Source organism: Sordaria macrospora, chromosome 1 (genome assembly GCF_033870435.1).
Source record: "Sordaria macrospora chromosome 1, complete sequence".
NCBI classification, from domain to species: domain Eukaryota; kingdom Fungi; phylum Ascomycota; class Sordariomycetes; order Sordariales; family Sordariaceae; genus Sordaria; species Sordaria macrospora.
This window is the reverse complement of record NC_089371.1, coordinates 3,164,042-3,176,989: the sequence shown is the minus strand read 5'-3', so window position 1 is coordinate 3,176,989 and position 12,948 is coordinate 3,164,042. Positions and strand designations below refer to the sequence as shown.

Sequence of the window (12,948 nt, the reverse complement as noted above, 5' to 3'; positions counted from 1 at the left end):
CCGTTACAAGATGTCATGACCCAGCGTGCCGGATCAAGGCAGGAGCGATAATCTCTCGTTCGTATCATTGCCGAATGGATTGTTCCTTCACATCTCCCAGCTACCATACCAAGGAAAGGTATGACGACAACCAATAAATAGGTATATAACCATCCTCTTGCGAATGGTAATCAACAACCTAACAGCTAGTAGATGGTCGCGTGGTGTAGTGGTAGCACACGTTTAGTAAGGCTCGCTCGGTCTTTGTACGGCAGGGCCGGTAGCTTGAGTTGGAACGACAGGCCCCAGGTTCGATCCAGGGCAGTTGGCGCCCGAACATTTATCAGCGCCCATATCTTCCCTTCTCCTTTTTTCCTTTTCTTTTTGTGATGCCGTTCGTGATTGGTGTTTGCGTCCCAGGTCGAGAAAGCCTCCGATGGTCGTTGTGATACACAAATAAAGTGGTGTTCTGTCTGTATCTATCACACTGACCAACCCCTTTGTCGCAACGAACGCCTTCCTTCAACCACCTTTTGGAGCTGCATAGACAACGACGCAAACCGGTCGTCTCTATCGATGACCTTCTATTTTGTTTTGCCTCTCTCTCCCTAGATGAACCTCCTCGAAAACTCCACCAGCGCCATGATCGCCATCGCCTGACCATACGGCATACTAGTGATCGGGATATCCTTATAATGCTGCAAATCCCTGCCCATGCCCGTCCCAAACGACGTATTCAGGAGCTCACCCTTCTCGCTAACATTATCCAAGACCCCCTTCAGCGCGCGCACCGCCACGTCCTCGTACTCCTTGCCAACAATGTACTTCTTCCGCAGCGCCTTGAGGATGCCAAACGCGAACCCGGCCGTGGCGCTCGCCTCGAGATACGACCCTTCGCTCTCCGGCACGTCTAGCAGTGTTCGCCACAAGCCGGACTTTGCGTCTTGCAGAGACTTGAGGGCTTCGCATTGCGCCTCGAGCGTGCTCCGCAGAATGGAACCGATGGTTTCGCTGGGACCGAGGTCCAGCAGCTCGATGAACTCGGGGATGACGATGGTCAGCCAGCTGTTACCGCGGGCCCAGCGAGCGTTGGCAAAGTTGTGGCCGCCCCCGCCGCCCTTCTTCTCGTCATTGAACTCCCAGCCGTGGAAGAACAGGCCGGACGTGGCGTCGAAGAGATACTGGATATGCAGGAGGAACTGGCGTTTGGCCTCCTCGACGTAGTGCGGCCGGTTGAGCACTAGACCAATCTTGGCCAGCGGCATGACCGTCATCATGAGCGTGTCGTCCCACAGCTGCTGGTCGTTGACCTCGAGATAAGTAATGTGCTGCATGCCGCCGTACTTGGTCCGCTCAAGGTCGTGGTAGGCCCACTCGGCCCAGCTGTCGAGCCAGGGGAGGTAGGTGTGGTTCCCCGTGCGCTCGTACACATAGGCCAGCGTGAGGAATACGGCCATGGTGTTGATGTTCTTGGTGGTACCCCCCGCGGCGAACCGGTCGGCGAACCAGTCCTCGATGATCTGCAAGCAGTCCGGGTCGCCTTTGAGCTCGTAGTATTGCCAGATGCCGTAGAGACCGATGCCGTGCGTCCACTCCCAGTCGTTCCATCCCTTGGTGTCGATTACACGGCCATCTTCGAGAGTGAGCAGGAACTCGCCTGTCTTGTCTTTGATGTTGACCAGAGCGTCGATTAACAACCTGATGTTGGAGTCGATGTCCGCAGACTTGACTCCGTGAAGTTCTGTTGGCATATTGGAGGAGTTTGGTGTTTAGATTGTCTGCACTGTTTGATATGTAGTGACAATGTCGTGCCGGTGTAGTGGTGGGATCAAGAACTGCGAGCCGTGATGGTTGGATGGTGTTTAGCTTTCAGACAGGTCGACAGGGTCTTCATGCAAATCACCGGATACCCACGAGTTGCCAGAGCGACCCATTCACTTCTTATTCTCGAGATCTTTTCTGCTTGGTGGAGAATCTCCATGACAGTGAGGTCTCGCTATCGGATATCATGGCAGAGAGTTGCACTGAGAGGGTTGGAGGAGCTCGGTGAAAACGACCCCGAGATCACCACAGGTGACTCGTCAGCCGCTACGCTAGAGGAAGCAGTGTCGGCAGGGGCTTCATGGCGTGCGGGGAAGGCTGGGGAAGTCGCCTGGCTGTTTGCGGGGAAGGGTGCTAGAGGGTGCTGTCCGGGGCACAACGGACCGAGACTCGAGGGCAGCCCCTTTTCAGACCGGGAACAGGAGTGTCTGCTGGGCTTGTGTCGAGGAGGTGATACCTTTCGTGGCTGACACATCCTGTCCATCATAACTTGAGGGCCGCAGAACAGGCTTGCGAAGGGAGGGATAATTGACCTCAGAGACTTCCCTAATAGTCAACATCTAAAAGAATGTGTTGGGGAACAAGTTATGAAAGACATGAGCCATTGAGTTCAATAAGAAACCCCAATATTCGAAAGATGACCGCTGTGAAAGCAACGTTGCGGTAGTGAGACCGGTACTATTTCCCCCCATCCAGCCCTACCCCCACGATGGCGAGACCACTGTCCTTGGGGGCTGGAAGCGACCCAGCCAACTTCCAAGTAAACCCCTACTCGGGGTAGGTTTAGCCCATATCACCGGTGTGTATCGAAGGGGACTGTCCAGTAAGAAGGAAAAGGTCGACAATGAACAGGATGAAGGATGATCATGAACACCAGGAATCGCATGGTCAGGGTCTGTTGGTCTGCAGTTAGGACAGGCTTCCCCATAGGGTATAAGCCGGATCAGCAAGACTGATAAGACCCCAGATTCTGTCTCTCCACGATGTTACCGTTGCTTTATCCTCCGTCTCCTCTTCTTTATCCCTATGCTGACCTGTCTTGGACGTCGAGACTCGCTTCATCCTCAAGACACCACAGATTCAAAGTTCAATATGTCGAAACACGACGAACCAAACGCGGTCAGTCCAGACAGGGACATCCAGCAAGTCGACGACAAGCACGACTTGGACGAGGTTGAAAGGACTCTTTCTCCAGACCTGGATAAGGGGAATCAGCAAAGATACGACAAGGTCGACAAAGAATTGGCGAAGTATGTCGCCGAAGAAGCCTTCGAGATCTCGGAAGAGGAGAATAGTCGTCTGCGCAGGCTGATCGACAAACGAGTGCTCGCCATCATGATCACCACCTACTTCATTCAGGCCATCGACAAAGGGACCTTGAGTTTCTCCTCCATCATGGGCATCATCGATGACACTGGTCTCCATGGTCCGCAGGTGTGTTGACGCAGCTTTCTCGTTCCAAAACCCCTTGTCTCAACCAGTGATCATTGCCACTAACAAGATCGTTACTCCTTCAGTACTCATGGCTTACCACGTGTATCTATATTACCATCCTCGTCGTCGAGTATCCCCAGAACTACATCATCGCCCGCGTACCCATCGCCAAGTATCTCAGCTTCATGATCATAGCCTGGGGTACTGTCCTGGCCTGCACGGCCCTCTGCAAGAACTTCCTCGGTCTAGTGGTCGTCCGCACGCTGCTGGGTCTCTTCGAATCCGCCTGCCAGCCGGCCTTTGTCATCTTGTCCTCGATCTGGTACAAGCGCGAGGAGCAAGCCTCGCGGGTGACGTACTGGTACATGATGAACGGCGCCCAGCAGATTGTCGGGGGTCTCCTGGCCTACTGCTTCTCGCTGATCAAGACCGGCCCCCTCAAGTCCTGGCAATGGCTGTTCCTGTCGTACGGCATCGTCTCGGTCCTCTACGGCCTCTTTGTCGGCTGGTGGATGCCGGATTCGCCCATGCGCGCAAAGTGCTTCACCGAGGAGGACAAGCGGCTGATGGTCGAGCGCGTGCGGTCCAACCAGACAGGCGTGCAGAACCGCAAGTTCAAGAAGGAGCAGGTCTATGAAGCGTTAAAGGACCCCCAGGTCTGGGGATATGCCCTCGTCCAGCTGTGCACAACGCTCCCGACTAGCGGCCTCGGTAGCTTCCAGGGCCTCATCATCAAGAGCTTTGGGTTCTCTGTTCTCGAGACGCAGTTGTTGGCCATGGTGTTGGGCTTCTATATCATCATGGTGTTGCTGGGTTCCGTGTGGATTGTCAAGAAGACGAACCAGAACTTGCTGACCATGCTGGGCTTCTGCATTCCGTCCTTCATCGGCACCATCTGTCTCATGACGGTGCCGAGGGTGACCAGAACGCAGGAGATCGGACTGGTCATCTGTTATTACATCACCCTGTCCTTCTGGTCCGCTCAGACACTGGCTTTGTCCATGCTCTCGCGGAACGTGGGTGGGCAGACCAAGAAGTCTGTTGCCGTGGCCTTGAACTTTATCATCTGGGCCACCGGAAATGCCATTGGTAAGTTTTGTTTTTGTCTCCTCTCCTAGTAGGGTGAAGATCCTTTGCTGACTGTGATTCGAACCGAATAGGACCCCAAGTTTTCCTGGACTCTGACAAGCCACGGTACTTCATTGCCTTTGCAACGCACTTGGGCTGCTACAGCCTGCTTGTCGTGGTCATTATCGGTCTGCGGTTCTATCTCAAGCACCAGAACAAGAAGCGGGATGAGCTCGCTGCTGCCGGCGTGCAAGAGGCTGCCGACGCAAAGATGGTTCATGCGTTTGAGGATCTGACGGACAAGGAGAACCCAAACTTCCGCTATGTGTATTAAGGGAAGAGGTCGTGTCGCTTGCTGGGCCAGGGCATGGTTCCGAAGCTTGGTGGTGTTTGTTTTTGTTGTTGATAGCAATTAATTATCTGCGTTTTTGTCTGTTCTGTCAGCCCCCAAGCCTCACCGTTCGCTTGCGAAGGTATCCATGGTCGTCTGGCGATGTCGTAGAACGGCCATTTTGGAAGGTTCGCCGTGGTCATTTTTGTTGTTGTTTCGTCAAAGGAACACAAAAGCAGAGAACTTGGCGCCGGTGCCACTGAATCCTTGGGCAGGGACGCCCTCCACTAAAACAAGGAGATACCACTTGTTAACGCTTTCTGTTATGGTTATATAGGGAAGGTGTTAGCCACAGTCCAATACTGGTCTGTCTGTTAGCTCGAGACCTCTAGTCAACTGTCCTAGGCGTTTACATGTCTAACTGAGCCCTTCCCTTCTACAATAAACGCACAATATTACATTGTATATGCCAGTTTGAATGCTGTTAATGCCTTTTTGGTTCGTACTTACCCAATACGCTTTGTCTTTGTGAGGTTTGGGGATAGTCCAGTCTGCTAGGGGTAGTTAACTAACAAAACAAACCAGCATTTCCATTGACTGTATCTTTTACAGACAGTCAGTGGGACGCTGGTCCACGGGTTCCGGTGCACCAGTAACGGTGATGGTGGTCCGGTTGATGCATCTTGCAGGTGGCCCAGGCATTGAAGCTCAGGTCCAAATCCAGGCTCACGCTTTCGATTTGATCTTCCTGTCTTTTTGTTTCCTTCTTGTTTCTTCGCGAACGGAATCGCCGTAGTCAACGCATTTGATACCTGTTTCCGTTTCCATTCCGTTTCATTTTGGACGTTGTTCTGCAGTGGCCTTGTACGCTAGTTGGTTTGTTAGTGTTTGTTAGCGTTGTTCTTGCGTAACAACACCATACACCTCCGCTTGGCACGTGTAATTGTTAGTGCATCCAACCACTCAACTCCCACACAACCTAACAACAGACGACAACCTTCACAAGCCCAGAGGATGTGATCAGGACTTTGGGGATGACGATTTTAGCCCCTCTCATGCACGGCCGCTCGTATCTTGCTGCACATTCTCGGAATCAGACAATCTCTGCTTGGTGGCATAGGTAGCCGAACTCGTACAAAACACCTTCAAAGAACCGAGGCTTGCCGTTACGAACACTGATTGCACTGACGGCTTCCGCGCGCTGAAGCTCCCTGGATGGTCTAAACATCAAACAACCCCCTTCCCTTGGGTACGACCTCGCCTGGTTTGTTAGAGGTAGACTACATAACCAGCAAACTCGATATCATCAGAGGTCCTTGCTTCATTGGTATGTTGCTAGTATTCCAGCAAGCCAGGTACATATTCTGACAACTCCCAGTTAAGAGACTGTCTTCTGCTTCATCGAACGTCACGAACCTGACGCCAAGTTAACGGCGCTGACTGTTGACGCCTCAAATCTAATCCCTTCAACCTCCCAACTTCAACATGGCTTCACCTTCACCCTCAATCCCGCCTAACACGGCCGCCACCGGGTCCCTCGGCCCCTTTCCCACTCCCACCCACGGGCAGCTCGGAGCCAACTCCTTCACCATAGCCTGCTCGGCGCACATCAAGGCCTCGCCGCGTGCCTGTCTTGAAGTTCTTCTCAAAGCATCAGAGTACCCATCATGGAACCGCTACTGCAGGAAATGCATCATAGACGCTCAGCCAGATGACGGCGCCCAACCCAAGGACAAAAAGGCTAAGTCAAAGTCCGAGAAGGATAAGGACAAGTCCAACAAACCCAAGGCCGGCAAACCCCGGGAGCCGGTAGACATACCCGTTCCTGTGCCCGTGCCTGAGGCTGAGTCTGCTCCTGCTGCTGTTGCTGCTGCTCCTGCTGCTGCTCCCGGAACCCTCTCCACCACCAACTCCCACTCTTCCTCGGGGGCATCTTCCGCCTCCTCTGACCACCAGGCCCTCCCCAACCTTGTTGGCCCGGAGTTTCTTCGCCTAGGGACCAAATTCACTTTCCACGTCCATATGGATCCTTTTTCAGAGGACAGCAGCCCCCGCAATACTGCGCTGGAAGTCAGTCGTCTCGAGAGGATTGACGAGGTTATTGAGGTGGATGTCTCGGAGGTTTCCGGGTCAGCTGCGCGTTTTCCCAGTGCTGGTGGAAGTGGGAATGGGAATGGGACTGGGAGTAAGACTGCGACTACTGAGGCTACGATGGTAGTTGCAGAGGATAAATCCCACGAGGGTGGTGATGGTACTGTCGCTGTCGCTGCTGCTCCCTCTGTCGAAGAAGATGCAGTCGATAAAGACGACACTTCTGCTACTACCGCCAAGAAAGAAAAGAAGCTTACCGACACGAAAGGCAAAGGCAAAGGCAAAAATGTCGCAGCCGAAAACAAGCTCCAACTCCGCCGCACCGGCTTCCGCATCGCCTGGAAGACCCGCCCCAGTCTCTTCATGCCGAGCTGGATGCTCCATTGCGAGCGCGTGCAGGAGTTTGTTGAGGTTTACCCGCCCTTTGCCGCAGACGATGAACCCGAGACGGCGTATCAGTGCTGGGAGACGTTTTACGGAGTGTTGGCGCCGGTGGTGAAGACCGCGGCGGGGAGTCAGGTTATTAGGGGCTTTGATGTGTGGATGGACGGGTTGAAGAAGAGGGCAGAGAGGGTCGAGGGGAGGGGAGAGTAATCGTGAGATACGAAGGCATAGTTTCAGGAAGAGGGGAAATCAATATCTCGCTGTGAGTGTAATTGAGAGATATTGGGGGACCACCATTGCAGGCAACCACGAATAGTAATAATAGTAGTGCGTGAACCAGACATATCCCCTTTAATTTGTTTTATTCGCTAGGAAATATCTTTCCCTTTGTATCTGTGTTCTCTGTTGTTGTTGTTGTTGTTGTTGTTGTTGTTGTTGTCTCAGCTGATATTTCAACTTCTATAGCCGCAGTCCGTCATCCACGGATACTCGCTCGCTCACTCATCACCACCTTCCACTTCCACTTCCTCCTTCCCCTCCTCTCCATTTTCCCCACCCTTATTCTCCGCCTCCACCCCGTTGTTGTTGTTGTTCTTCTTCTTTCCACTCTTCTTCTTTCTTTTCTTCGGCTTACTCCCAGTCCCCTCCGTCCCCCCAGAAGCCCCAACCCCAACAACACTTCCATTAGCACCATTACCGCCAGCACCCAACGCCTCCCCCCTCTGAAAAACAAACAACGCCTCATCCTTCCCCGCAAAACTCGGCAAAGGGCATTGCACCACCTTCCTCCACCCCTCCCCTTTCCACTCGCGCTCCATATACTCATCCATCGTCTCCGTCTTAAACCCCGTATACCCATTCCCATTCTGCGTGCCCACCACGGCAATCGTATCCCCTCTGTAAGCCTTCATCAGTTCCCTCGTGAACCCCCCTTCCTTTCCACCCGCTGCGCTCCCGTCGCCTCCCACAATGGGGTACACCAAAAGTAGAACCATATCCTGCCCGCCGCCGTTTTGGGCGGTGGATCGAAGCCATTTAATTCCGTCGGCGACGATGGTGTCGTCTATCCACATTACGCGCCACTCGGATTGGTTGTTGTCTACTGCGTAGACATTTTGTTCTGACGATGGCGAAGAGGAGGAGGAGGAGGAAGAAGAAGAAGAGGAAGAGAGATACTGTCGCAGCATGAACGTCCAGTACCCGTTGCCGGAGCCCATGTCGATTATGGAACGTCCCCTCGCGAAAAGTTTGAGGAGACATAAAGATTCGTGGGAAGGGACGGCGCAGCCGAAGTGGTGCATGAAGATGGGCAGGACGTGGTGGGACATGCGCGGGTTGGTAAGGATAATTTTGTTGTTGTCGTTCTCATTTTGCAGCGTCTCTTCCTTCCCATTGCTGTTACTGGAGGAAGAAGAAGAAGAAGAAGAAGAAGAAGAAGAAGAAGAAATAGGTATCGGCCCGCACCACTCCAAGTTCCGACATGACCAGGCCCAGAAATCAAAGTAGGGGTTACATGGCAACGGGGTCTTGCTGTCCTTTTTGGTCTTGGGAATGATGAGCTGGTTGCCGAGGGGATGCCAGTCGGAGGCAATGTAGCGCTTGGAGAGCAGGTAGGTGGCGGAGCGCAGGCGGATGGAGGAGCGTTTGGCGTTGGACTGGAACGCGGTGAGGGCCGAGGCTGTGGCTGTTGAGGGATGGAAGATGGAGATGTAAGATTCTATGTCTGCTTGTGGTGGTGGAGAAAGCTGGAGAGTTGGAGTGAGGTGAGAGTTAGCAGTGAGTACGTGTTTTGCATGGAAATAATGGAGACATCGAGGAGAGAAAAGATGTACTGGAATGGAAGTAAACAAAGAAAAAGGGGCTCCCCGATGGAAAATCAGCATCAGCAACACATACCAAATCACCACCTTCCAGCTTGTACCAACCATGCATCCCTTTCGCCCCGCCAACATCCACCGCCCTCTGGACCTGTGACAGCTTCACGCTGGCAATGGCATGGTACACGTACTCATCGGCTTCAGGGACGTTGACGTCGTCGGCTAGGTGGAACCACGTCCGGATGGCTGTCGCAAAGTCATTTGTTTCGGCCAGCCGCTGTAGTACCTGCTTATGCGTCTCCTCGTCTTTGACTGCCTCGCTGGGGACGAACGTGAGGCTGCCTAGGCAGTACATGGTCACCCGCTTTCCGGTTGATGTTGTCACTGTCATGACCATCTTGGGCAACGTCAACGTGGACTTTTGTGACACCGTAGGCTGTTTATTTGCTTTTTGGGTGACACCTCGGATTATCAATATGAGGAAGCGGATATGCTGTGATGGTGTTAGTGTGTTCCGATCTCTGAATGTGAAGACTGCACTTACGGATAGATGAACCTCGACAGAAGTAACGACCGTAGAGAAGCCCTTCAGATCACAACATCGGAAGGTTCAAAACCGTCAGTCGGCAGTGGCCATGATGTGCATTTGGAGGAATCCATTGATCCCGTCCTGGCATGGCATGACATGGCAGCGCCGACTATGGTACTGCCTTGGTTATTGGTTAATGTCTTGGCCAACATACATGCCGATCTTGCCGGGGGTTCGGGGCGGGGGCCCGGGCACGTGGCTCGGCCGGCCTGATGTCAGCGGCCCGGTCAGCTCTGCACGCATCCAGTTTCACAACGAGAGATCACGCAGAGCCTCAAGGCAGCCACTCAAGTATTTTTCACAGTTCGCTGTGCGTCCGATAATCGTGGAGGATGAAGCACTTTCACATCTTTCATTATCTTCTATGACATACAACAACGTACGGCATCGTTCGGTAAGAATCAACTGGACCTTTTGGCATGCTGAAGAACTGGTTCTAGCTGGTAGTAGGACTCTGCTCCTAGCCATCTTGATATAAGTGACGTATAATTATGCCCCTTTGTTCCATAGTAGTCATGTCTATTCATACAAAGCTGATTGTTTTATGCTGTAATGCACCCAGCCTTGGTAGGTGCCGACGGAGTCTCTGCCGTGAAGATGGCGGCGAGGGGGTGATATGGCTCGGCGGCCTCTCGCCTCGCCCTAGGATCAGTATCCGTTTCTGACGACAATAGGGGTTAGAGGACTAAGGAGGCTTGAGCTTCTCTAGCGCGCCGCAGCTTTCTCCTTGGTACTCTTCTTTGACGACTTTGCTCCCGGTTGGATTCTTGCCATCATTTCCTCCTTGGTAATCAGGTGGTCGATCCTCTCCAGGTGGCCGAGCAAGCTCTTCATGTTGAAGCTCCACTCGTTCAGGATGTCGTCCGCATCCCGCGGCTTAGCAAAGCTCACGATGCGCGCCGGACGGTCGATCTTGGCATAGACCGTCTTGGACGTTACGAGCTCGCTGATGTACTTCTCCGTCTCCTCCTCAGTCAAGTCCAAAAGCTTGGTAAGACGCTCCACGCGGATGCGCGTGTAATACTTGGCTACCACACGCACGTTATGTTCGATGACACGCTTGCGCAAGTCCTGCCAACGCTGGAAAGCCTTATCGTCGGCCGACTGGTTGGGCTCGGAATCGAAGATCTCGGTGCTGCACAGGTGTGGGCCAAAGATTTTGGAAACCTCGGGCCAGCGCATGAGCTCGTGAACGGTGAACAGCTTCAATAGCTCGGCATCCTGGGGAATCTGTGCGTTTCGTGCGTCCTTGTGGATTCTGTGGAGGAGATCGTGTTGCTCGTTGTCGTGGGGAGAGAGAATGATGAAGTAGATGATTCTTTGCAGGACCTGGAAAAAAGACATGTTAGTACACGAGTATTGCAATACGAGGTGATCAGATAAACTTACGGCCTGTAGCTTCGCGGGGTCCTCCTCTACCGCCTCGGTATCCAGCACTTGGCGGTAGTGCTTGCAGACGTCAAGGTACTTTGAGTCGTGCTTGGCCAAAATGATCTGTTGTTCGTAGTATCGCAACTTGAGGTCGGTGACATCATCCTCCTTCTCCTCGGAAACCTCCTCACCCTTGGCCTTCTTGGCCTCCCTGTCCTTCTGTTCCTTGTCGAGCTGCTCTTGCGTCTTCTTGGGCCTGCGCGAAAGGTACTTGGTGCTGATCTTTCTGCTGAGAATGCCCGCCTGTGTCCAGTCCTTGCTCTCTATGCAAAGCGCCACCTGAGCCAGAATGAATTCCGTCTTTTCCCTCCTGTCCATGGAGCCAAACGTCTCGACCTGAAGCTCGCACAGGATGTCGGTCGCAGCCTTCAGATCGCCCTGTTCCTTCTTGATATCGGAGAGAATCTTGGTCACGCGGGCGCGTTCAACTTCGACAAAGATCTTGCCCTCGGTAACCGTGCGCAAAGTCTCGATGACGGAGAGCTTAGTCTCCAGGTTCGGGGTCTCGGGGAGGAAGTCGATGACGGTCTGTACCATCTTGGTGATGGCTTGTTTGAGTTGGCCATGTTTCTTGGAGAGAACGAGGGTCTGGTCGTTGAGCAAGCTCCAGTCGCCTGCATTCTTGCAAAGGCTGATGATAGCGATCAGGATACGGGATGTCGATGCGAGGTCGGAAGCCTGTCGTTCGTGGGCGCGTGGTCAGCTTGGAGGAGGCGGGGACTTGAATATGTGGCTAAGGGTGCTTACCTGGCGCGTCTTCTTTTCGAGGACAGAGAGCTGCTCGATAGCGGCTTGGATGTCTGTCTGCACGGTTGTTTCATCATCATCATCAGTATGCGATCGGAAGACGGCGGTGGAAAACATGGGAATCTGTAATTACCTGGGCCAACTGCTCGGCCTCGGGGAGCTGCTTGTCGACTTCCTTGGAGAAGTCCTTCTCCGGCTTGAACGCAGCGTCCGCCATGATGTGTAGTATCTGTGATGTGTGGATGGGCTATCAAACTCTTGGGTATCGTGGGTTCGGCGGCGACTTGGTTCGCGACGGGGTTTCGTGTTGCTGATGTGGTGGTGATTGAGGGGCAGTTTGTTGTTTGGAGGATACTCTTGGTATTCTCAGTGTCGTCAGTCCCCAACGGTTGGCGTAGTGCTGTGGTTCGTCACGGTAGCTGCTGCTGGAGCGGGACCTGTCACTGCTAGCAACCCAACCACAGCGGTACGTAGGAACAAGGCTCCAGCTCCACGTCAGTTTGCTCTGCCTGTCGGGTGGGGCACGGCTCCAGTCCAGCGAATGCAAGTGACGAACGACGAAGGGAAGCTGGGGCTGGAGTGAGGCTGAAGCTAAACAAGGCCCCGCTTTCTCGAGCTGGGATTGGCCTGAGCGAAGGAGAGGAGGCAGGCTCAGGAACGCTGTGGCTTGACTACAGTACTACAACTTTAGCAGGCGCATCCAAGTCCAGCTATTTACAATTGTGTAAGACTGCTGACTCTTGCCTTTCTTTTAACTCCCCCCCACCAAATGACCGTCACAGAACAGCGACGCCGTTTCTTCCGATAACGAACTGCCTGTTGAATCACAACCTACCGTTGACCTGTCATGGCCGTGCCACTCCCGAGAATACCAGAGCAGGTGCGCGGAACAAGACCTGGATGGATTCCGCCGGCATCCACATGGACCCCTTCTGTGAGATCCTGCTCTTCCGGATTACACACTAACGCTAAAGTACACCTCAATCTTTGTACCCCAGAGAGTATACACCATTAAGTCGAGAGCGTTCCACAAGTTACATGGCCGTAAAGAGATCGAGCTTGGCAGGGTCTCGAGGCCCCGAAACTTCATGGTCTCCATTGCACCTTTGGATGGCATCTTCAGCATTGCAAGAGATCAGGATAGGAATCGGGTAGGTAGATGGAAGACTGTGACGGCGGCACGCGTTCCTCCAAGTCCTTCCCAGACTTCGAATGCGACTGCGTTGGGTTCGCGACTGGCCATGATCTCTCGTCCT

At 53.4% G+C, this 12,948-nt stretch overlaps 5 protein-coding genes across 5 annotated transcripts; 2 read left to right on the top strand and 3 right to left on the bottom strand.

Annotated features, from left to right (window-relative positions):
- Positions 1–587: 587 nt before the first annotated feature.
- Positions 588–1,730, bottom strand: SMAC4_04312 (uncharacterized protein; the record flags this gene model as incomplete). Its single annotated transcript, XM_003350960.1, has 1 exon — positions 588–1,730. One exon carries the CDS (start codon positions 1,728–1,730, stop codon positions 588–590), a length of 1,143 nt encoding a protein of 380 aa, XP_003351008.1.
- A 738-nt stretch (positions 1,731–2,468) lies between these two features.
- On the top strand, positions 2,469–4,775 carry SMAC4_04311 (uncharacterized protein). The gene is made up of 3 exons (XM_003350959.3): positions 2,469–3,234; positions 3,318–4,323; positions 4,395–4,775. Exons 1-3 carry the CDS (start codon positions 2,827–2,829, stop codon positions 4,634–4,636), a joined length of 1,656 nt encoding a protein of 551 aa, XP_003351007.2. The 5' UTR covers positions 2,469–2,826; the 3' UTR covers positions 4,637–4,775.
- A 1,239-nt stretch (positions 4,776–6,014) lies between these two features.
- On the top strand, positions 6,015–7,481 carry SMAC4_04310 (uncharacterized protein). The gene has a single exon (XM_066090090.1). It carries the CDS (start codon positions 6,119–6,121, stop codon positions 7,316–7,318), a length of 1,200 nt encoding a protein of 399 aa, XP_065945613.1. The 5' UTR covers positions 6,015–6,118; the 3' UTR covers positions 7,319–7,481.
- Positions 7,482–7,605: 124 nt separating this feature from the next.
- On the bottom strand, positions 7,606–9,656 carry SMAC4_04309 (uncharacterized protein; the record flags this gene model as incomplete). The annotated part of the gene is made up of 4 exons (XM_003350957.2): positions 9,470–9,656; positions 9,005–9,418; positions 8,622–8,853; positions 7,606–8,574 (listed from the first exon to the last, which is right to left on the bottom strand). Exon 4 carries the CDS (start codon positions 8,434–8,436, stop codon positions 7,606–7,608), a length of 831 nt encoding a protein of 276 aa, XP_003351005.2. The 5' UTR covers positions 8,437–8,574; positions 8,622–8,853; positions 9,005–9,418; positions 9,470–9,656.
- A 181-nt stretch (positions 9,657–9,837) lies between these two features.
- Positions 9,838–12,052, bottom strand: SMAC4_04308 (uncharacterized protein). The gene is made up of 4 exons (XM_003350956.2): positions 11,826–12,052; positions 11,693–11,749; positions 10,904–11,623; positions 9,838–10,843 (listed from the first exon to the last, which is right to left on the bottom strand). Exons 1-4 carry the CDS (start codon positions 11,907–11,909, stop codon positions 10,220–10,222), a joined length of 1,485 nt encoding a protein of 494 aa, XP_003351004.1. The 5' UTR covers positions 11,910–12,052; the 3' UTR covers positions 9,838–10,219.
- Between the last annotated feature and the right edge of the window lie 896 nt (positions 12,053–12,948).

What these genes read in the sequence shown, in the direction of transcription:
- SMAC4_04311 (XM_003350959.3), top strand. Translation starts at nt 2,827, where the DNA reads ATGCTGACCTGTCTTGGACGTCGAGACTCGCTTCATCCTCAAGACACC. An exon ending in CTGGTCTCCATGGTCCGCAG is followed by an intron (nt 3,235 to 3,317) that starts GTGTGTTGACGC and finishes TTACTCCTTCAG; the next exon opens with TACTCATGGCTTACCACGTG. An exon ending in GGCCACCGGAAATGCCATTG is followed by an intron (nt 4,324 to 4,394) that starts GTAAGTTTTGTT and finishes CGAACCGAATAG; the next exon opens with GACCCCAAGTTTTCCTGGAC.
- SMAC4_04308 (XM_003350956.2), bottom strand. Translation starts at nt 11,909, where the DNA reads ATGGCGGACGCTGCGTTCAAGCCGGAGAAGGACTTCTCCAAGGAAGTC. An exon ending in AGGCCGAGCAGTTGGCCCAG is followed by an intron (nt 11,750 to 11,825) that starts GTAATTACAGAT and finishes ACAACCGTGCAG; the next exon opens with ACAGACATCCAAGCCGCTAT. An exon ending in ACCCCGCGAAGCTACAGGCC is followed by an intron (nt 10,844 to 10,903) that starts GTAAGTTTATCT and finishes TCTTTTTTCCAG; the next exon opens with GTCCTGCAAAGAATCATCTA.
- SMAC4_04310 (XM_066090090.1), top strand. Translation starts at nt 6,119, where the DNA reads ATGGCTTCACCTTCACCCTCAATCCCGCCTAACACGGCCGCCACCGGG.